This window comes from Rana temporaria, chromosome 9 (assembly GCF_905171775.1).
Source record: "Rana temporaria chromosome 9, aRanTem1.1, whole genome shotgun sequence".
In the NCBI taxonomy this organism is placed as follows: Eukaryota; Metazoa; Chordata; class Amphibia; order Anura; family Ranidae; genus Rana; species Rana temporaria.
Window position 1 is genome coordinate 153,790,279 of NC_053497.1, and position 23,476 is coordinate 153,813,754.

General features: G+C 42.3%; 1 protein-coding gene across 1 annotated transcript in view; it reads left to right on the forward strand.

Annotated features, from left to right (window-relative positions):
* The window catches only part of ADGRD2 (adhesion G protein-coupled receptor D2), a 999,543-nt gene that overhangs the window by 160,520 nt on the left and 815,547 nt on the right, over nucleotides 1–23,476 (forward strand). Inside the window, exon 7 of the mRNA XM_040324866.1 lies at nucleotides 5,045–5,133. Coding sequence (XP_040180800.1) covers nucleotides 5,045–5,133 — 89 coding nt within the window. The remainder of the gene's footprint in view (nucleotides 1–5,044; nucleotides 5,134–23,476) is intronic.

Here is a 23,476-nt window from a genome sequence, read left to right on the forward strand (position 1 = left end):
TCGAAAATTGAAAAATTCGAAATGTCGAAATTTCGAAAATTGAAAAATTTGAAATGTCAAAAATTCGAAATTTCGAAAATTGAAAAATTCGAAATTCGAAAATTCGAAATTTCGAAAATTCGTAAATTTCCGAATTTACGAAAATTCGAATTTACGAAAAAAAACTAATTTTTTTTTTCGAAATTTACGAATTTCCGAAAAAATAAAAAAAACGAATGAAACAAAAACGGAAAAAAATTATTTTTCGAATTTCCCGAATTTACGAAAAAATAAAAAAAACGAAAAAAACACATTTTTTGGCAGTGCACATGTCTAGTTTTGAGGTTATGTGCTAGGCTGGTGCGCCCTCTTTTTTCTGTATTTTGTTCAGTTTGTTGTTGGATTCTCCCAGACCTAAGAGGGCAGCAAGGCATGGTTCTTTTGTATCTGGAGCCAGGATTCGGGTGTTTGGGAAGATCTTATGGTAGATCACAATACTCATGAGTAGGAGGTGTATGGTTCATTAGTTAAAGAATACCCGATGGTCCTTCTGTGAAGGTCCTTGTTCAGGTTCCTCCCTTTTTGGGATAACAACTGTCTGCATTGTCAGCCTGTCATGTATCGCTGGTGGAGACTACAAGTGGCTGTGTTCACAGATATGGTCCACCGCTGTCACTGTCAGTAAACTAGTGCAGAGCAATCGTATGCAGCTTACAATGGAGCATGTAGACAGAAAAGTCTAAAAATGTCTGGAAAAGATTGCAGTAAGGTGCAAAACAAACTTAAAATATGTGAAAAAATCAAAAACTGTTTCATTTGTTTATAATATCAAGTGCTTTGGGCAAAGTTAATACATACAGTTAGGGTTAAAGGCTACATTAGCCTTAACTACTTAAAGCATTTGTCAAGTTACATATTTTTTTGTTATTTAAAAACATGTTATACTCACCTACTCTATGCAATACTATATAATATGTTGTGGGAGAAGCCTACAAATATCAGAGCAAGTTCACAAGTTTTGGTCTGTACAAGATCTATTCAAATGTCCGCACAGAATAAACTTGCTTAGGTAGCTACAGGGTCTCTCCACCTGCTCTTCGGGACTACAACATAGATTTTTTGAAAGCATGTTGTACAGATTTCACTTATGATTCTACACCAAGGTTTTACAGATGATTCTACACCCCACACTGATTTTGCCAGAGCACCCACACCAATTGCCATCTAAGAATACGTCATGTAGGCCTGTAAAGAAGACACGCCTACTCTTAATATTTAAACTATTATCTATGTTGTAAATCATTTTTTCCACTGATAATCATATTAACTTTATAATAATGTTTTGGTTTAAATATTTTTCTGTTCAGTTCTTACGCATCTTTGTTTCCCGGTTTACTTATATATTGAATTACCACCATGGAATAAATAACATCATAGGGGCAGAGTATTTATATTATAAACTTCACCAAAGATACTTTTTAAAGGGTCCCACTCTCAATGCAAGGGGTTCAAATGGTTTCAATATGAACATGTTATTTTATGTAGTCAAGAATAGTGGGCAGTCATCAGTATACCATTGGACAAATATGTAATAGCGAAAAAAAATTGGGGAGCAACTGCGCTAATAAACTAAGAAGTAGACAAAATCAATGCTGCTAAATAATGCTCATATATAAACAAGTGAAGCTGCACCTTACTGTAAACATTGGGACAGTGATAGCATAGGAGAAAAAACAAGATGCGCTAAGAATTATTAAAAAACAAATAAATGTACCCAAAACTCATGGTATTAGTGATTGTCCATGGATAATGCATGAAACAAGGAAAAAGGAAAAAAAAGTGATCAAAGTCCTTAGAAGAACAACGTAGCTCCTTTCACCAGTGAAATAGAAAGAAAAAAGTCCACAATTGTTGATCATAGAATGTAGTGATCTATATCTTCCTGCATTTTTTTTTTCTTCTTTTTTCTTCTTACTTCTTCAAACACATAGAGGGCCGCAATAGTGTAAAACCATGGTTTTACACTATTGCGGCCCTCTATGTGTTTTCCATGTTACTCGGTAACCAAGTCTTCTACCTACTGGATTGAAATGGTGATTGGCATCAAGCTCGGCCCATTTAGACCTCAACTCCTACAGTGTTAATCTACATGCTACCTGGGGTCCTCTTTTGATTAAGGGACCGCTGGGAATCTGGTAAGCGGATTCATTACTCTTATGGTGGAGGATCTCTTTCTATCGGATTGTCACTACAGTCTATGATCAACAATTGTGGACTTTTTTTCTTTCTATTTCACTGGTGAAAGGAGCTACGTTGTTCTTCTAAGGACTTTGATCACTTTTTTTTCCTTTTTCCTTGTTTCATGCATTATCCATGGACAATCACTCACCATGAGTTTTGGGTACATTTATTTGTTTTTTAATAATTCTTAGCGCATCTTTTTTTTTCTCCTTCTCAAATATGTAATAGCACCTACTGTACATCTCTATTATAAAATATTGAAAGAACAGGATATGGGATTTTAAAGGTGCTAGAGATAATAGGCAATACAACATAAAGTATAAAAAATAGAAAATATTTAACAGCAATTAAAAAACTGATGAATAATATTCATTGACTGTTACAGGTATACATCTAATACCTAACATGTGACAGTGATGGATTGTATACAGTTGAAAGTAGCGTCCATTTTTGTTCGACAGTTTTGCCGTTAGGGCGTCATCAGGACTGGACGCAAAGGGATACTTTAAATCATTTTTTAAAAGAAATCCAGCTTTAGATGTAAGGAAAAAGAAACAATACACATAAATATACATATTATTATTTTGCGACAAAAATATACCTTGCAAATATTGGTAAATCATGCATGTGAAAAAAGAAAGAAGAAGGAAGAAGAAAAAAAAAACGCAGGAAGATATAAATCGAATGCAATCTTCCTCATGAGCTCCCTACCTCATAGAGATACGGAGGTCATCACTACAATGGAACCAATCCTCTCCTGGTCTCTGTGAGAACTTTTGGCAATTTTTGAATTGAGCTGAACGATGTGCATCATCGTTCAGCTCAATTCAAAAATTGCCAAAAGTTCTCGTAAAGGGGGATGAGAAACAACCATAATAACCAAAAACCTCTTCAGATGCCTGTAACAATACATTCAATAATTTAATTATAAAGAAGGTATAACAGAGGGGGGCTACGCAGACCCCTAGGCAGGCATACCTGAATATAAGAGCTGCACCCACCTTCCTCTGATTGTTCAATTATCCATCCATAAAGGAGCTCCAACCGGCCACAGAATTAAATAGAATAATCTGGCTCTGTTCTACTTTGCCCCGCGATATCTAATTAAAAAGGAAACATGTCCCCTTTAAGAGATAGCACAGTAAATTTATCCCATTAACTCTATAAGGGTTTAAACATATATCCTCACCCAAAGATGAATCTTCAATGATTAATGCCTATGCCCCTCCTGGGGCTGCAGATAATGCCTTTAAAAGGTAGAAAGGGGGGGCGGTCCCTAGGGGGACTCCCAGAATAGAAGACTGTCCACCATTGTGGCGTTGTGGGGATTCATGCGTGCCCTTTTTTTTTTTTTCTTAACATCCAGACCCATTGATGATTCGTTCAGCTTGGTGTCAGCACAGAAGGTCTTTCTGTGCAAGAGGGCATGTAAACAGGAAATTACATCACTTCCTGATTCCCATGATTCAGTCCACATCTCAGGCCCCTCCTCATCTTGTGTCTGTAAGGCTACAGCATGGTGTGATGTCACACCTGGGGGGGCTATATAAACCCCACACGGCATTTGCCACGTGAGGAGAGTCAAAGGAGCTCACGTCTGACCGGGATCCACACAAGAGGTAGATACTGCAAAATTGTAAATGGCTATTGGCAGCATTAGGATTCCAAAGGGATTTACTAATAGACCTTCTGCCTGTATTGTTTTCAGGTTGTTTGTCTAGGAATCGGTGCCCATTACTTCTGTGGTGGACAGTCTTCTATTCTGGGAGTCCCCCTAAGGACCGCTCCCCCCTTTTCTACCTTGGAAAGGCATTATCTGCATCCCCAGGAGGGGCATAGGCATTAATCATTGAGGATTCATCTTTGGGTGAGGATATATGTTTAGCCCCTTATAGAGTTAATGGGATAAATTTACCGTGCTATCTCTTGAAGGGGACATGTTTCCTTTTTAATTAGATATCTTGGGGCAAAGTAGAACCGAGACAGATTATTCTACTTAATTCTGTGGCCGGTTGGAGCTCCTTTATGGATGGATAATTGAACAATCAGAGGAAGATGGGTGCAGCTCTTATATTTAGGTATGCCTACCTATGGGTCTGCGTAGCCTCCCTCTGTTATACCTTGCTTATAATTGGAGTATTGAATGTATTGTTACAGGCATCTCAAGAGGTTTCTGATTAGTATGGTTGTTTCTCATCCCCCCTTACGGGAACTTTTGTCAATCTTTGAATTTTGCTGAACGATGTGCATACACAGAGACCAGGAGAGGATTTGTTCCATTGTAGTGACCTCCGTATCTCTATGAGGTAGGGAGCTCATGAGGAAGATTGCATTTGATCTATATCTTCCTGCGTTTTTTTTTATTTCGTCTTCCTTCTTTCTTTTTTCACATGCTTGCCTTACCAATATTTGCAATGTATATTTTTGTCGCAAAATAATAATATGTATATTTATGTGTATTGTTTATTTTTCCTTACATCTAAAGCTGGATTTCTTTTGAAAAATGATTTAAAGTATCCCTTCGCGTCCAGTCATGATGAAGCCTTAACGGCGAAACTGTCAAACAAAAATGGACGCTACTTTCAACTGTGTACAATCCATCACTGTTACATGTTAGGTATTAGATGTATGCCTGTAACAGTCAATGAATAGTATTTATCAGTTTTTTAATTGCTGTTATTAATAAAATATTAAAAATTTTGCATAATTTATGTTGTATTGACTATTATCTCTAGCACCTTTAAAATCCCATATCCTGTTCTTTCAATATGTTATTTTATGGTTGCAGTGATTTTAATTCAAAGCATTAATTTTTTTTTTTCAGAAACTTATCAACACCTGAGAAATGCCAACAAAAGGAATAAAAACCAAACTTTTGCAAGCAGGGTGAATGTTATTGCAAATCGCACATTGGTAAGTTAATTTAAAATATTATCTGATATTATCTGGCAACAATTAGGAAGTAAAACTATTTTTTTAGCATAATATTTCCATATATGTATATATGCTGTTTTATCTGTTTAATGTAAAAAAAAATACTAAGACATTTTTAAAGGGTTTTTTTTTTCGGCATGAGGGATAATGTATAAGCTATGAATAAGCACTAAAGTTTGGTGTGGCATGCTTTTTGTGTGTTTTTTGATTTTAAAATAAAAGCAATTTATTTTTGGAATGCGGCTGTCCAGAGCGTTTTTCCTTCATTTTGCATGAGGGATAATGTATTTGCTTTTTACACGGGCTGTGCTGGCTGCTAATTAGTACTACACAATAAGGTTATTTTACTAAAGGTAAATGAGCTGTTCACTGTGCAAGGGAATTTACCCCTAAACTTAGTGAATGTGGTGAACCTCTACTGACTACCATTATCCAATCACATGAAAGCAAAAAGTATTTTTTAATACAGCTTACCTGTAAAATCCTTTTCTTGGGAATATGGGACATGTAGTCACCACAGGTGATTGGACACTGGCAAACCCAATAAGAATTGAGTTCCTCCCCTATATAACCCCTCCCAAATGGAGAGTACCTCAGTTTTGTAGCAAAGCAATAAGTGTCCCATGTTTAACTCCGAAGAGGGGCGGGAGCTCTGTGTCCCGTGATGTATTCCCAAGAAAAGGATTTTACAGGAAAGCTGTATTAAAAAATCTTTATTTTCCTGCTCATACATCACGGGACACAGAACCTTAATTACTTAATGGGATGTCCCATAGCAATGCTTAAATTGAGGGGAGGGAGACACAGATAAGAATAAAGACCGCCATTGGGCCAGAGGATCTATACTGCTGCCTGCAGTACACTACGCCTGAAGGCGGCATCCCCGTACCCTCTCACATTTACCTGATAGAAGTTAGTAAATGTATGGACCGAAGGCCAAGTAGCAGCCTTACATATCTGAACCATGGAGGCCTGGTGATGCACTGCCCATGAAGCACCAACTGCTCTAGTCGACTGTGCTTTCACCTGAAAAGGAGGAATCTTCTTTTCTAAACCATAGGCCTGAATAATGACTTGCCGAATCCAACATGCAATAGTAGATTTTGACGCTGCCTGGCCCTTCCTTGGGCCTTGTGGAAGAATAAACAGACAATCAGTCTTTCGTATCTGAGCCGTAGCTTGCAGATAAACTTTTACAGCTCTTACAACATCTAGAGAGTGTAAACTCTCTTCCTCAGCAGACTGCGGATCTGGAAAAAAAGATGGTAGCACTATATCTTGATTCAGATGAAATCTCGAAACCACCTTAGGTAGAAAAGTCGAGTGAGGATGCAGCACCACCCTGTCATCATGAATAATCATGTACAGCTCTTTTTTTTTTTTTTTTTTTTTACCACGTCAGCTTTTAACCTAGTACTAGAGACCAGCTCATGGTTTAATGCTTGCCTTCGTCTCCATTTACAGTTTTGCATCATCTGTGGTGTTATACATTGTATTTGTTTTACTCCTTTTTTTTTTTTTTTGCTTTAACAAAGTATTTATTTCTTAGAAGAGATTCGATCGTACCCTCACTTTACTGAAGTCTTAACGAAATAGAGCCCCCAAAACAGAATTGAATTTCACCCCACTCACCCCAACCCCCACCCAGGCTTCCAGGGCTCTATTGCCGTTGTAATACAGTTGATTCCGTATTTATTTTTATTATTATATTTTACAGTTATGGTTTCCCTTTCTATGCGAATACTTAATTGGTTGGGTCTGGGTCGCTATATTCTGCACATGTTTCAACAACATACTCTTAATTTTTTCCGCGTAGCTCCATGTTTTTTTATGATCTTGCCACTTTTCCCATTTTTCCTTGAAGTCTTGATTTATCTCGACAACCATCTCCTTTAGCGCTTCCATCCTATGAGTTTCCTCTACTGCGTCTATCCATTCCCATGCCTGCGGACTTTCAGCTTCCTGCCACTTTTTTGGTATAAGCCTTTTTGCAGCATTAAAGCGGATGTGCCACGGGGAAAAAATATTAAAAGCCAGCAGCTACAAATACTGCAGCTGCTGACTTTTAATATTAGGACACTTACCTGTCCTGGAGTCCAGCGCTGATCGCAGCAGAGCACGAGCGATCGCTCGTCTCTCAGCTGCTCCCCCCTCCATCCACGCTGAGGGAACCAGGAAGTGAAGCGCTGCGGCTTCACTGCCCGGTTCCCTACGGCGCATGCGCGAGTCGCGCTGCGCCCGCCGATTGGCTCACACGCTGTGTGCTGGGAGCCGAGTGTTCCCAGCACACAACGGGCGACAGACGGGAAGTCAGAAAAACCCGTCTTTCGCCCGTAGCGTGTGGCCGGAAGTGGATGCAAATACCTGTCTTTAGACAGGTGTCTGCACCCCCCTCCCCCCTGAAAGGTGTCAAATGTGACACCGGAGGGGGGGAGGGTTCCGATCAGCGGGACTCCACTTTAGGGTGGAGAACCGCTTTAAGCAAGTGAGGTGTAAGTGATTGCCTGTACCTTTGAATTCCCTCTTGAGTACCATGAAAGAGAACAACCCAGGGATCTTTTTTAATCTCATTCCCTTTGATCTCTTTTATTTGACTCAAGATAAGATCCCAATACCTTTGGATTTTGGGGCAGGTCCACCACAGATGGGCCATCGTTCCCCTTTCTGGGCAACCTCGCCAACATTCAGCAGGCTGGCCTGTTCTAAACTCACTAATTTTGTCAGGTGTGGTGTACCAGCCAGAAATACATTTGTAGTTTGTCTCGGCGGTTCGCATGTCAATCGCAGACAAATGGGTCAATTGCATCAACCTTTCAAAAGTGTTTTTCCCTCTAACTATACCCAACTCCCTTTCCCATTTCTGAACAAAATGGGGTTCACCCTGTGCATCCATCTTTATAAGTAATTTATATAATTTTGAAACAGTACCCTTTGAGTTCTCTGTTTTACATAATTTCTCTAACGGTGTCAACTCCGCCCCCATCCGTAATGGGCGGGGGAGGTGTCGCACAAAGTGATATAGCTGAGAGTACCGCCACCTGTCAAGATTCCAGATGTCGGTGCGAGATTTCAACTTTTCATAGGTCCTGATTTCGCCATCTTTTATTATGTCCCCCAAGTGTAGTTCATGTTTTCTAATCCAGTTCCCCCCAATTTTTTTTCCCCTGGTGCAAAATATGCATTGTCTTTTAAATCTGCTGCCTGCAGTACACTACACCTGAAGGCGGCATCCCCGTACCCTCTCACATTTACCTGATAGAAGTTAGTAAATGTATGGACCGAAGACCAAGTAGCAGCCTTACATATCTGAACCATGGAGGCCTGGTGATGCACTGCCCATGAAGCACCAACTGCTCTAGTCGACTGCACTTTCACCTGAAAAGGAGGAATCTTCTTTTCTAAACCATAGGCCTGAATAATGACTTGCCGAATCCAACATGCAATAGTAGATTTTGACGCTGCCTGGCCCTTCCTTGGGCCTTGTGGCAGAATAAACAGACAATCCGTCTTTCGTATCTGAGCCGTAGCTTGCAGATAAACTTTTACAGCTCTTACAACATCTAGAGAGTGTAAACTCTCATCTTCAGCAGACTGCGGATCTGGAAAAAAAGACGGTAGGACTATATCTTGATTCAGATGAAATCTCGAAACCCTCTTAGGTAGAAAAGTCGAGTGAGGATGCAGCACCACCCTGTCATCATGAATAATCATGTACGGCTCTTTACACGAAAGAGCCGCCAATTCCGATACTCTCCTTGCTGAGGATATGGCTACGAGAAAAAACTGTTTCTTTGTTAAAGAAGCATGGTGTAATGGTTCAAAAGGTAGTTTCTGTAAAACAGACAATACCAAATTCAAATCCCATGGGCACACGGGAGACTTAACCGGCGGATTCAAGCGCAGTGCTCCCAGAACAAAGGCACGGATTAGGGAATGAGAGGCAAGTGGTCTTTGAAAGAATACCAATAAGGCCAAGATCTGGCACTTGATAGTGCTCAAGGCCAAATTAATTTTTAAGCCCAACTGAAGAAAGGCAAGAATCCTATTAAATTACATACTTTCTAGGATGCCATCTTCTGGGTTCACACCAGGAAACATATGCCTTCCAGATTCTGTAGTAGATGAGCCTGGAGGCCGGCTTCCTAGCATTCACCAACGTGGCTAAGACTGGGTTTGAGAGCCCACGTTTTCTTAGAATGTGGGTCTCAACAGCCAAACTGTCAAACTTAGACTTTGTAAGGCAGGATGGAATATTGGACCCTGCGATAGTAGGTCCGAGCGTAGTGGGAGAACCCAAGGTCTTCCTTCTGCCATCTTTACGATTTCCACGTACCAGGGTCTCCTGGGCCAAGCCAAGGTGACCAAAATCACTGGCTTTCCTTCCCTCTTGACTCTCTGAAGGAATCGCAGGAAAAGCGGAACTGGAGGGAACGCAAAAATCAGAGAATATCGATCCCACAAAATTGTCAGGGTATCCGACCTTTGAGCAAATAGATCTCTTGTCCTTGACACAAAGTTGTCCAGTTTTGTGTTGAACCTGAAAGCCAACAGGTCCACATCTGGGGTTCCACATTTTTGACATATGATTGGAAACATGTCGGGGTGTAGAGACTATTCGCCTGCCAAATTTCTACCCCTGTAATGAAGACCGCAGACAGGAAAGGAATATTCCTTTCTGTCCAGGACAAGATGTGATTCACCTCTCTTTGAGCATTCAGACCTCTGGTGCCCCTTGGTGATTGATATAGGCCACAGCTGTAGCATTGTTGGACTGTATCCGAACAGGACAACCCTAAGGACTCTGAGGGCCAGATAAATTGCCTGAATCTCCAGAATGTTGATGGGTAGGAGCTTTTCGGCTCCGGACCACTTCCAGAACTGCCCCCCAGCCTAGAAGGCTGGCGTCTGTGGTTACCATTTTCCAGGTAACCAGAGTAAAGGATCTTCCTTTTGATAGTTTTTCAGGGAGCAACCACCAATTAAGGCTCTGGCGAACTATTGGAGACCTTTGTTCCAAGCGGACATAATTCTGCCCTGCAATGGCCTTGAGTGAGGCTACCATCTTTCCCAATAATTTCATGCATAGACGGATAGAAGGCTGCCGTGTGAACTGCTGTGCAAGTCGGGTGCGATGTGGGAACCCGCAGTGGATTCGCAGGGTTCCCACATCGCAACAGTGTGCACCGAGCCTTGGTGGGAGCAGTCAGGTGACATTTGTAGGCTGTATGCTTTGAGGCTTGGTTCACACTGGTGCGATTCGGGAACACTGCGAATCCACTGCAGGTTCCCACATCGCACCCGACTCGTACGGCAGTTCACACTGCCATATGCGAACTGCTGGAGAGTGTCATACGCTGGTAATGACACCCCCATTTCAGCTCGCATATCGCACTGCAAACTGACAGTTTGGGGACCAAAAAAAGGGATCGCATCGCACAGACATCGCATGTGATCTGAACAGCAGTGCGGTGCAAATCACTTGCGATCTCACACAGCGCACTAATGTGAACCAGCCCTAAGTTCATTCAGCCTTACTGGGTGTAAGTATAAAAAGTGAGTAATCCACCCCTCCCCCACATAACACATCCTGGTAATATAGGAATGTTGCATATGTGATCAGGTGACCTCAGACACACCACATTGCAATAGAACAATAAGAAGAAGATCACTCAAGCTTCTACTCTGCCCAGCTCTGACTAAATACATCTCCCCTAATCACTTGTCTATGTATATTCTGATGGCTGTTTACTGCAGCATACATTTCCATATTATGATAAACATCCAGGCAAAACACAGGAAAGGCAGCCAATCCTGTGAGAGCTGGAGGGGAGGGGGAGAGAAGAAGAGGGGAGGGGGATATGAATTGTGAACTTTTTACACAGGCTGTGCATGTGTCCAAGCTAGTGCACGAGATATGTAACTAACCTGTCACTCAAAGCAAGGGGGTAGAAAGGACTTTGGGTTTTTCTCGGCAAGTCTTTTTATTTTCACTGAACAATAAAAGAGGATTGCTCAGAGCTGGATTAACTCTGTGTGGCAAGACTGGGCACAGATGATAGGAAATCTTATTCTCTACATTGTGACATAAAAAAAATGTTTGGGTTTACATCCACTTTAAAGCCCTGAGCATTGTCTATAGGACAGGTCAGGCTTTTGTTTGCACAAGAAATAGCTGCAACTATAGCAGGTACCCCCCATTTCTTAGTAAAACCTTCATCCATAGGATAAAGGATGAAAAACTGCTTAAGAGGAGAAAACTGTTTATCTGGGTGAACCCAGTCATCATACATCAGTTTATCCAGCAAGGGATGAACTGGAAAGGAGCATGCAGCCCTTTGGGGATTTCCAAGATCCCAAAGAGGAAACAGGACATAGAAGCTTCAACAGGAGGCAATTTGCAAGTGGCACACACCATCTCTGCATAATATTGCACCTGCGTCTTTAGCTACTGAGAGGTAGAAGGAATCCTCTCATCCTCTGAGTCCTCAGACTGCACCTGATCCTCATCTCCAGGAAGGGATTTTTCACCCTCAGAATGCTTATCTGATGAGAGAGCCAGAGCAGATGAAGGGGATCTACCCCGTTTTCTGCCACCTTTTAAGGAGGTTGTGATTATAGTAGCAATCCTTCCTTCTAAGCCATCCAAAGCAACTTTTAAAGCATCCTCAGTGACGTATACAGGAGCTTCCATAGGAGAAGATGCAAAACCAGACAGGGGCACATGATCATCCTGTGAGGCTGCTACCAGACTGACAGAGGGGGATGGTAAACTGCAGGCATGCTCAGAATCCTTAGCCATAAGCGGGGATTTCCTAATGCCTCTTTTACTAGCCCTTGTACCTTTTCTGGGGGACCTGTACTGCAAAGCAGAGGAACTATCACAAAATGGAATCAGTGTTGTGCTATAGTCTTACAATACACAATATTAGCACACTGCACAACCTGATGCCAAGTAGGAATCTTAGGTTTGCCTGGTTCAATCCACAGGCATGCTTACAGCCCACAGCTCTGTGTCCATGCCTCTTTACAGAAGGCTCTGGCGTGCTGGGCTTTAAATAAGCCTCTTGGCTCCTGCGCACATGTGTGCCATGCACGCGAATGGGCACGAGCAACCATGGCCCTCCCCCTCTCCACCTGCCTATAGACAGTCAAAAGCGTGCTCAGGGTGTGCGCACCAACCGTCATGGCGGTGCCATGAGCAGAAAAAGAGGAAGGAGAGCAGCCACTGGGGGGTTTTGGGGGACCCCTGTATGTGTTTTGTGGCAGAGCCTGCAGCGGAGGAGGTGAGTGGTGTTTAAACTGACCGACTTCACTGAGCGTGTTTCCTGGATGGCTTTGTAAGAATACACCAGGTATGTAACTTACTCCCTCTAGTGGTGAAAACCAGGTAAGACATCTTACTCACAGAAGATAACATTTTTAAAAATGATCCTCTCTTACCTTTATCCCCGCCGCAGGAAAGCTACTGAAATAGCAGTTCCAGCCTTCACCCATCACGGTGGGTAATGTTGTGCCAACCTTCAGGTTTACCATGGGTTCCCACTTAGAGGAACCTCATACCTGGACCTGTAGAAGACTCTGCCAGTAACTTTTTGTACCACAGTTGCATTAGTAGACCAAAGCCTGTATCCCAGAGCCCAGACCTCTGCAGAGACATTACAGGCAAACCTTGTTTCTTCTTTACACGAGGCCTGGGTACCACTCATCTTTAGCTTTTGATATCGGCTTGAGGCATGGATCCGGTTTTAGCTTCTAGGCCTCCTCAGAAGACCATCAAAAGAGCTTTTTCTTCTTAGCACATGACCACCTTAGACACTGGTGAAAAAACTGAAGTACTCTCCATTTGGGAGGTTATATAGGGGAGGAACTCAATTCTAATTGGGGTTGCCAGTGTCCAATCACCTGTGGTGCCTACATAACCCATTAAAGGGGTTGTAAAGGTACATTTTTTTTCTCCAAAATAGCTTCCTTTACCTTAGTGCAGTCCTCCTTCACTTAACTCATCCTTCGATTTTGCTTTTAAATGTCCTTATTTCTTCTGAGAAGTCCTCACCTCCTGTTCTTCTGTCTGTAACTCCACACAGTAATGCAAGGCTTTCTCCCTGGTGCTCGCCCCTTCCCTTGGACTACTAGAGATTCAGTACGCTCTCTACGTTGCAGATAGAGAAAAGAGCTGTGTGTTAGTGAGCGTCCCGACTTTCCTGTAGTCCAAGGCAGGGGGCGAGCACGACACTCCACACCAGGGAGAAAGCCTCGAATTACTGTGTGGAGTTTCAGACAGAAGAACAGGAAGTGAGGATTTCTCAGAAGAAATAAGGACATCTAAAAGTAAAATCGAAGGATGACGTAAGTGAAGGAGGACTGCACTAAGGTAAAGGGAAAAAAAAATGTACCTTTACAACCCCTTTAAGTAATTAAGGCTCTGTGTCCCGTGATGTATGAGCAAGAAATGCTGTTTTTTTCAAATTTTTCTTGAATGTGATTGAGTATACTTTGCAGTTCGCAACATTCACTAAGCTCTGGGGGAAATGACTTTGCAAAGTGCTACTTCCTTTGCAAAAGTCAACAGCCCATTTGCCTTCAGTAAATCAACCCCACTTACTGTGTTTTACTGCTTTTCTCATTTAGTGCAAAGGCAAATCTGTACATAAGGTCCTCCTCATTGCACCCCGTCTGGTCTTACTTTTCTACCAAGTGACCCACAAATGTGAAATGTGTGTATTGTTGCCAGCCAACACTTTTATAGAGGAACTAGCTGAATACCCGGCGTTGCCCGGTCTTCCTATCTTAACCTTTTAGGGAGGAAAATCATAGAAATATAAATATACCCATCTTTTATATAAGGGTGTAGGTAAGGGTTAATTTAACTGTCATATAAGTAATATGTGTACCAGGTATTATTGAAATATCTCCAGGCGTACAGAAGTTATGTGGGAACATACATTTCCCATTGATTTGCATGGGACTTTAAACAAAAACCCCGACCCTCACAAATGGGGGTAGTTAAGGGATAAATTAACTATCCTATATTTTAAGTGGACATATAAGTAACATGTGACCAAGTGTTATCGAAATATCTACAGCCGTTTGGAAGTTATGAAGTAACATGTATTTCCCATAGAGTTGAATGGGACTTTAAAGGAAAACCCCGACCATGGCAAATGGGGGTGGGTAAGGGTTAAACCACCTATCCTATGTTTGTTGCTGACATATAAGTAACATGTGTGCCAAGTTTCATGTTAATACCTTTAGCCGTTTGGACGTGATGCTGGAACATACATACACACGTTGTGTTTTATATATAGAGATAGATGTAAGTTAAACAGGTTAGCAAGTGTGTTCTCAGTGCTGTTTCACCCTTTGCCCTCCTTAGGAATAAACACAAAAATGTGACTGAGCCCTCCTAGCCCCAGTCAGCAATTACAACAACACCAGACCACTACCAATACCCATACATACTCCCAGTTGGAGAAACACCTGTAAATGTTTCCCCCAGTTCCTTTTCCATTGTTCACAAGTACAGAGAGAATTGGAACAAAGTCAACAGGCTTTATTCCAGAATCCAATAATTTAGGAATGTGGACGTGTCACACCAATGGCTGAGATGGGTCAAATATTTTTATTTCATCATAGTATATCTGAAACCTTGCAATGCATTTTGGAGATTCTAAGGGACCCCCTTAGAATTACAGAAAACAAACCATTTGTATATACTATGATAAAACAAAAAAGCCCAGACTCTAATGCCTTGTACACACGACCGTACTGTCCGTCGGAATAAAGTCAGATGGATTGTCCGATGAAATTCCAGCGTCATTAGGGGTGGGCTGAGGAGGCTGGAGCCCCGAGTGTCGGGCATGCCGAACTCAATTAGTAGCCCCGAGCGCCGCTGAGCAGGGACCATTCTTTATCTGAGTGTGCCTGAAGACACAGCAGGTCCCGCCTTCTGGAACCTGCAGCACCTATGATGGACGTCCCACTGGTCCAATCCGGGACCGCGGGACATGTGACATCCATCATAGGCGCTGCAAGCTCAGAATGCGGGAATTACAATGCCGCTCGGTTCAGTGGCCCTCCTCCTCGGCTGCATCTGTACGACAGGGTGACCTCAGGCACATTGGCACCCCACATCCCAGCTCCCTGCTCTATTCAGCGGCTCTCCTTTCCTCCTTGGTTCCTGAGTCCTGAGCCTCCTCGAGTCCTCTGGCTGCATCTCTACCACGGCTGAGGTAGGTCAGGTCAGTGATTGTGTATGCAGGTCAGGTCAGTGTAGTCAGGTCAGTGTAGTCAGGTCAGTGTAGTCAGGTCTGGTCAGTGTAGTCAGGTCAGGTCAGTGTGGTCAGGTCAGTGTAGTCAGGTCAGGTCAGTGCGGTCAGGTCAGTGTGGTCAGGTCAGGTCAGTGTGGTCAGGTCAGGTCAGTGTAGTCAGGTCAGTGTATGCAGGTCAGGTCAGTGTAGTCAGGACAGGTCAGTGTGGTCAGGTAAGGTCAGTGTAGTCAGGTCAGGTCAGTGTAGTTAGGTCAGTGTATGCAGGTCAGGTCAGTGTAGTCAGGACAGGTCAGTGTATGCAGGTCAGTGTATGCAAGTCAGTGTATGCAGGTCAGTGTATGTAGGTCAGGTCAGTGTAGTCAGGTCAGTATATGCAGGTCAGTGTAGTCAGGTCAGTGTATGCAGGTCAGGTCAGTGTAGGTATGTCAGTGTGGTCAGGTCAGGTCAGTGTGGTCAGGTCAGGTCAGTGTAGTCAGGTCAGGTCAGTGTGGTCAGGTCAGGTCAGTGTAGTCAGGTCAGTGTATGCAGGTCAGGTCAGTGTAGTCAGGTCAGTGTATGCAGGTCAGGTCATGTCAGTGTTAGTGTATGCAGGTTATGTCAGTGTGTGTGCACTAACACACACTCACGTAGGTCAGGGTATGTGTTTCAGGTAGGTCACCCTGCGCCACTCCACCGACCGCGCCCGCCCCCCCCGGTGCCGGGTTGGCTTCGGGCTGAAGCCCCTGGTCTTTTTGGCACCTAGCAACGCCCCTGAATTCCGCTCAAGCTGTCTTGCATACACACGGTCACACAAAAGTCTGATCGTCAAAAACGCGGTGACGTACAACACGTACGACGAGCTGAGATTAATGAAGTTCAATAGGCAGTTTGGTTCTTCTGCATGAGTCTGAGCATGCGTGGTTTTTAGTCCGTCGTAATTGCATATGTATCACAACTCCCATCGGAGCTGCTGGTTAGTTTTTGGGTCTGCCGCTACCCCACTGTTCACCATGTTAGCTCAAAGTCTAGGGTTAAGAAGTTACATAGAACACAGTGGCCAGTCACAGAGTCTTTTCAATGCTTTTTATTAAACACAACGTTAGCAGAAGAGGGATAGAGGATTAGGGGAATTCAGGTACCTTGCGCAGATCACTGAAGAACTTGAGAACCTGGAAACAGGTACACTTGCTGTCACTGGATCTTGCTCACCGGATAGGCCTCTCTCACCGGCCTAGCAGCCGGGATGATGCACGGACAAAAAGAAAGGAGTCTCTGCCACAGACTTGGTAGTGATAGTAACTGTTGAATGATCCTCTGCCACAGGATTCAGTAATCAGAATTTCCCAAAGCGAACACAACTGCACAGTATAAGGAGGTCCTTTAAGCCGTGATGTGTCTTGGTTAGGATGCATCCTCCAATTGAGGCATCAGGTTCCTCTCGAGATACCAGCCTTCCGCTGTGTCCTCTCCAAGATGAGTCCTCCCCTAATTCCTTCAATTGCTTGGCTTCTTCCCGCAGGACAGACAGGACCACCGTCGAACCAGTAGGCCCCAAATGGCTTCTGGGTCTACCTCCAGTAACGAAGCCTTGGACCAGCAGGCCCAGAGGCAGAAGAGGAGCTGTCACATACCTTAGGCCAGAGTGACCATGAGGCGAGAGAGCGAAAAAAAGAATGGAGTCCGCCCCTTAAGTACCCTCTAGGTAGCTTCAGGATTAGAACTCCCAATACACCTCGGCTTGTTGTACCTTCCATTACGAACCAGAAGTGACAGCGACACCTGCTGGTGACCGTGGGAAATACACCAACTCAGCCAAAGCTGGAGCAGAGGCCAATTTAGCCATCAACATTGTATCTGAACTGAATACAGTTTAGATATCCCACTAAATTTAGAAAATAGCGCCTGGTCAACAGGAGCAGGGCACTACACATACAGACGAACGGACTTTCCGATAGAAATTTTTGTCCGTCTGAAAAAAAAGAGAACACAAGTTCTCTAAGTCCATCAGAATTTCAGAAGGAAAAAGTCTGATGGGGCATACACAGGGATGGAAATCTGAAAAGAGCCCGTCTGACTTTTTTCCATCGGAAAATCCGGTCATGTGTACAAGGCATAAGGCCCCGTACACACCATAGAATCCATCCGCTGAAAAATCCCAGCAGATGGGTTTCAGCGGATAGATCCTATGGTGTGTACACGCCAGCGGATCTGTTTCCGCGGATATTTCTCCCCTGGGATGGATTCCAGCAGATCGAATATTTGCTGACATGCCAAGCAAATCCATCTGCTGGAATCCATCCCAACGGATGGATCCGCTGGTCTGTATAGACTCACCGGATCCATCCGTCCGAAGGGATCCCCCACATGCGTCGTAATGATTCGACGCATGCGTGGAATTCCTTATATGACAGCGTCGCGCACGTCGCCGCGTCATAATCGCGGCGACGGCGCGACACGTCATCGCCAGAGGATTTCGGCGCGGATTTCAATGCGATGGTGTGTACACTCCATCGCATGAAAATCCGCCGAAATCCTCGAGAGGATTTATCCGCGGAAACGGTCCGCTGGACCGTATTCGCGGATAAATTCTCTCGTGTGTATGGGGCCTTTGCCATTGGTGAGGTGCTTCTTTTGTCGTATACAGTACCTCTTGGATTTTGTCCATAGCATCTCCCTGAAGCTTTATGCGTTAACGCAGCCTAACCTCACTGCATTCCACCCCACAAGGCAAGAGTACCCCCAACCCATTCCTTCTTGATTAAAGAGGGCAGACAATGTAAAGCTAATATGTGGATATTGGAATATATAGAGAGTTTGTTTGCATAAGCAGTATATCCCACAGGTCTTTTTTAGGAATTAGAATCAGTAAAATAAAGAATATGCATCTGCTTTACAAAGTGGACAGCCTCTTCTCTTTTAGTAAATCAATCCCACTGTGTTATATCAGAAAGTTGACAGGGTAGTAACAGTTAGACATTGCAATATAAAAGGGCACCAAGCCAATAAAATACCAATATTGGTCAAGGCTGCTGCCCCTTTAAGTGCTGGTAAAACACTGATAATGTGTAAATATGAAAGGTAGGCATTGTCTTATAACCAGATACGACTTAAATCAGTCAAAAAACGAATACATATACAGTATAAACCCTATTTTTAATATGTGACATGCATAAATATGAACATCCAAATATGCAGTAGCATATTGCCAATCACAGAGGCCATTAACAAATTCATCTACAAATCATATTCTAAATGTGTGACAAGTATAAATATGAAAGTCCAAATATGCAGTAGTATATTGTCAACTACGTGCTACTCAAAGTGTTACGTGCCCAAATCTTCTTTAAATGTGCTCCACCATGTGCTTTTAAAATTCACGCTTACCAGAACGATGCAGCCAGCAAAGTGACCATCAGGTGGTTCAAAAACTGAATCCAACTCATGGAGGACAGAATCTTCTCACAAAAAACCCTTATCCCTTTCTATCATGGTTACATACATAGTTAAATAATAGGTAAGGTTGAATAAAGCCAATAGTCCATCCAGTTCAACCTGTGTACGTGTGTCAGTGTCTATAATTATTTCCCATATCCTTGTATGTTGTGTTCTTTAAGATGTCTCCAAGAGTCTTTTAAAAATATCCATACTCCCTACTGCCACCACCAAATATTGCCCTGACAGTGAAAAACACCCCCCTGCGCGGTTAGGTTAAACCACTTCTCTTCCAATCTCATTGTGTGGCCCGGTGTACTCTTATGCCGCGAACACATGATTGGATTTTCCGTCGGAAAAGCCTTGAATGTTTTTTCCGACGGAATTCCACTCAAGATTGGCTTGCATACACACGGTCACACAAAAGTTCTCTGAACTTTTGTCTGTCAAGAATGCGGTTACGTAAAACACTACAACGAGCCGAGAAAATTAAGTTCAATGCTTCCGAGCATGCGTCGGAATTTTACATGTCGGAATTTCTACAGACGATCAGATTTTCCAATAGGATTTTTTTCGAAAATTCCGACAGCAATTTTCGTTCAAAAGCTTACATCGGACTTTTGCTGTTGGAATTTCCGATTGTATGTACAGGCCATTATACTCCCTGAGACTGAATAGTTTTTTCCCTATGCTGGGATCACCATTGAGATATTTGTAAATCGCTATCATGTTCCCTCTCAAGTTGCACTTCTCCAGTGAGAATAAATGTGGTGCTTGTAGTCTTTCCTTGTAATGGAGGTCGTCCAGGCCTCTTATTGATTTTGTTGCCCTTTTTGGACTCTCCAGTTCCAGCACATCCCTTCTGAGTAGGGATGTGCTGGAAGTGACCAGAACTGAATGGAGTACTCCAGATGTGGCCTAACCATAGTTTTATATAGTGGCAGGATTATTGTTTTATCCCTTGAGTATATCCCCTTTTTTATGCATGCTAAAATTGCAATTATGTTTGTTGCCCCCCAAGTGCATTACTTTACATTTCTCCACATTAAACCTCATTTGCCATGTAGTTGCCCACTCCATTATTTTGTTCAGGTCTCTCTGTATTTCTATATCCTGATGTATAGTTATCACCCTGTTTATTTTTGTGTCATCCGCAAAAGCTGAGATTGAGCTTATCCCATCCTCTATATAATGAATATGGTTGAATGATGAGCGCAAAAATTAGTGAATGGTGAATATACAAACAATAGTAAATATAAATAAAATCCCCAATGAAGGGGAATAAGCCAATTGGTGAATGAATTAGGTTCTAAATAAAGATACCATAATCACTCAAATCACTGTGACAGTGATGAACAAACAATAAAACAAAGTGTCCTGTGTTGTAAAAAATGAAGAAGGAAAAATAAATGTCCCAAAGTGATCAACAATAAACTTGTGCATCCAAATAAGAGTGTTTAAACACGATCCCACCGGCAGCTGGGCTCACGGAGCGCTTACCTTCCTGATGTGTAAAAACAGCGTGTGGATACTCAGATGGAGACTTAAAGAACTTCCCTCTGCTCGGACGAGCTAGTACGATCCTCTGTGTTTTTGCCTGGAGAACGTCCACCCTCACTGTGTGTGGTCCGGGGCTACACCAAAATGGAGGCTCCGTACTCGGAGCGTACACAGGCAATCGACGAGATGTAAAAAGAGGAAAAGAAAGGGGGCTCCAAATGGTGAAATACTTCTCGGCAAACAATTATTTATTGGTCCAAATGGTAAAAATGCTCAACATGAGCTTAAAAATCAAACGTTAAAACAGCAAGTATCGAATGTGCGGACGGAACGTCACGTCACTTCCGGTCACGTCTAAACAGGGCCTTACGCGTTGCGTCACGTCACGTGACTTCATCAGAGGCTGGGGATTGGCTAGACGGAATCTCTTTATATAGGCCAATAGGCGGAAGTCAATAGCGGCCATTTTTAAAGATGGAATGCCCATCGAATCTATCGCGGCCATCTTGCATGTGGGAAACATATAGATGGCAGGCAAACAGATCAATTAAAACCAAGTGTTGGCAAGCAAAATGATGTGGAGACATCTTAATCCTCATATTGTCATCATGTCCTATATGAGCAATGATCCTTATTAAAGTATATATTAAAATATTATAAATTTAATGGATATGTTAAAATGTTATAAAACAAGGAATGTATAATAAAATTAATTACTAAGTTAATTATAAAATTGCGTTATAATTAAAATAAATATGAACCATATAATGGATTGCACGGATGAAGTGCTTCAACCCCATATGGTTGAATTTATATTCACGTGGGGGCTAACTAAATAGCGTCAATGGGAGGGATTTACAGGGAACTAGAAGACTAGACCAACAGTGATGCTAAATCCCATCCTTTACAATAAAATGCATAAAAGTTAAAAATTACTTATAAAACAGTTGACATCAAAGTCCACATTTAATCCATCAGGCACTAATGTATGTAAGGTGTGTATCCATTGAGATTCCTTTTGGCTGATAGTTCTAACTAAATGTGCCCCTCTCCATGGTTTTTTGAACTTATCAATCGCCCAAAAGGGATAAATCACGTGGATTCTTGTTGTGGAACTTCTCAAAATGTCTACTGACATTATGTTTGTCAGACCCCTTCAAAATATTCTTGATGTGTTCTTTAATGCGGACCATTAATGGCCTTTTGGTTCTGCCTAGATATTGTAAATTACATGTACACTGTAATACGTACACCACACCCTCAGTATGGCAACTAATAAAATCTTTTATAGGATGCATTACATTGGTGTGTGTACCCAAAAATTCTGTTCTCTTTAATTGAGGACCCCTTGCGTGCAAACATGCAAAACAATATTTGCACGGAAAGAAGCCCTTTTTGTTAAAAAACGTGTACCCACTCCTAGGGGGAGGGTCAATCACGTTTTTAACCAGCATGTCTCGAACAGTCGGAGCTCTTTTATAAATGATGTTCGGTCGAGCAGGCAGAATCTTCTTCAGATGTTTGTCTGCTGTCAATACATGCCAGTATTTTTTGAATACTTTTTCCACATCCTTGTGCTGGACATTGTAGTCCAGAATAATAACCGGTGCTTCCATTTTGCGTTGTGTTTTAATGTCTCCTCGTAGCATTGAATTCCTTTCAAGTCCTGCTACTGTTTGGATTTGTTGCTGAATAAAATGTTCAGAGTAGCCTTTCTTTTGGAATCTATCTCCAATAAATTCAGCTTGAGTTAGAAAATCTGTCTCCTTCGTGCAGCTCCGCCGAATGCGTACTAGCTGCCCTTTCGGGATATTTAATAGCCATGATTTATAATGGCAGCTTTTTAATGATAAATAGCTGTTGGTGTCAACGCTTTTGAAATGGGTTTTGGTGAAAAGCGAATTCTCTGTGATCATGATTCTAGATCTAGAAAACTAACAGTTTTCTCACTGATGTTAACCACCAACTTGATATTTTGGTCATTTGAATTAAGTCATGTGAAGAATTCTTCCAAAGAATTTTTTGAACTCTTCCAAACAATCAGCACATCATCAATGTATCTTTTATACAGGATTAATTCTGGTGGGGTGTTAGAATACACTGTATTTTCTTCCCACTGTGCCATAAAGGCATTAGCCACCGACGGAGCAAATTTAGCCCCCATGGCAATGCCTGTTTGTTGATTGTAATAGGTTTGGTTATACCAAAAATAATTGGATTTTAAACAGAACTCTAAACACTTAATCAAATATTTACGTTGCTTGCAGGCTAGAATGGTGTAGTTCTTCAAGAGCCACTTGGTTGCACTACAGGCTTGGTGATGTTTCACGATGGTATACAGAGATGACACATCTGCAGTGGCCAGTATTGTGTTCTCTTCTGAGACAGGTATTTCTTCTAGTATTTGGAGAACATGTTTTGTGTCTCTCAAATAGGCCTTCGTTTGCTGAACTGCTGGTTGCAAGAAATGGTCCAAATATTGACCCATCCTTGCAGTCAGGGAATCAATCCCATTAACGATCGGCCTACCCGGAGGATTGTTCTTATCCTTATGTAGTTTTGGGATAGTGTAAATGACAGGGATTCTGCAGGTTTCAGGTAACAGATAAATGGCCTCTTTTTTATTTAGGATATCCTTTTTCTTGCCTAAATGAATGAGTTGTTTTAATTGTGTTTTATATTTAGCAATGGGATTTCCTAATAATTTTATATAGGTATCCTCATCTTCAAGTTGTCTAAGGAGTTCTTCATGGTATTGCTCCTTCGATTGGACAACCACTCCTCCCCCTTTGTCCGCGGGGCGGATCACAATGTCATTTCGTTTTTTTAGGCTTTGGATCTCCTTTTTGATATGTGGGGGATCTGATATTTTCTTTACTTTGAGGCCATCCAATTCTTGAAGCACTAATTTCTTAAATACTTCTATATGTTGTCCATTGGCAACCTGCGGGTTAAACACAGAGTTGTTCCGAAGAGTACTGTGTTGTATAGAGTCACTAGTTATGGATGTGGATGATTGGTATTTCGCTGGATTTCCTAGGAAGTATTTTTTGATATTTATTTTTCGAATGTAATTTTGGATATTTATGTACGTATCAAATTTATTTAAATTTTTTACAGGTGCATGTTTAAGGCCCCTTCCA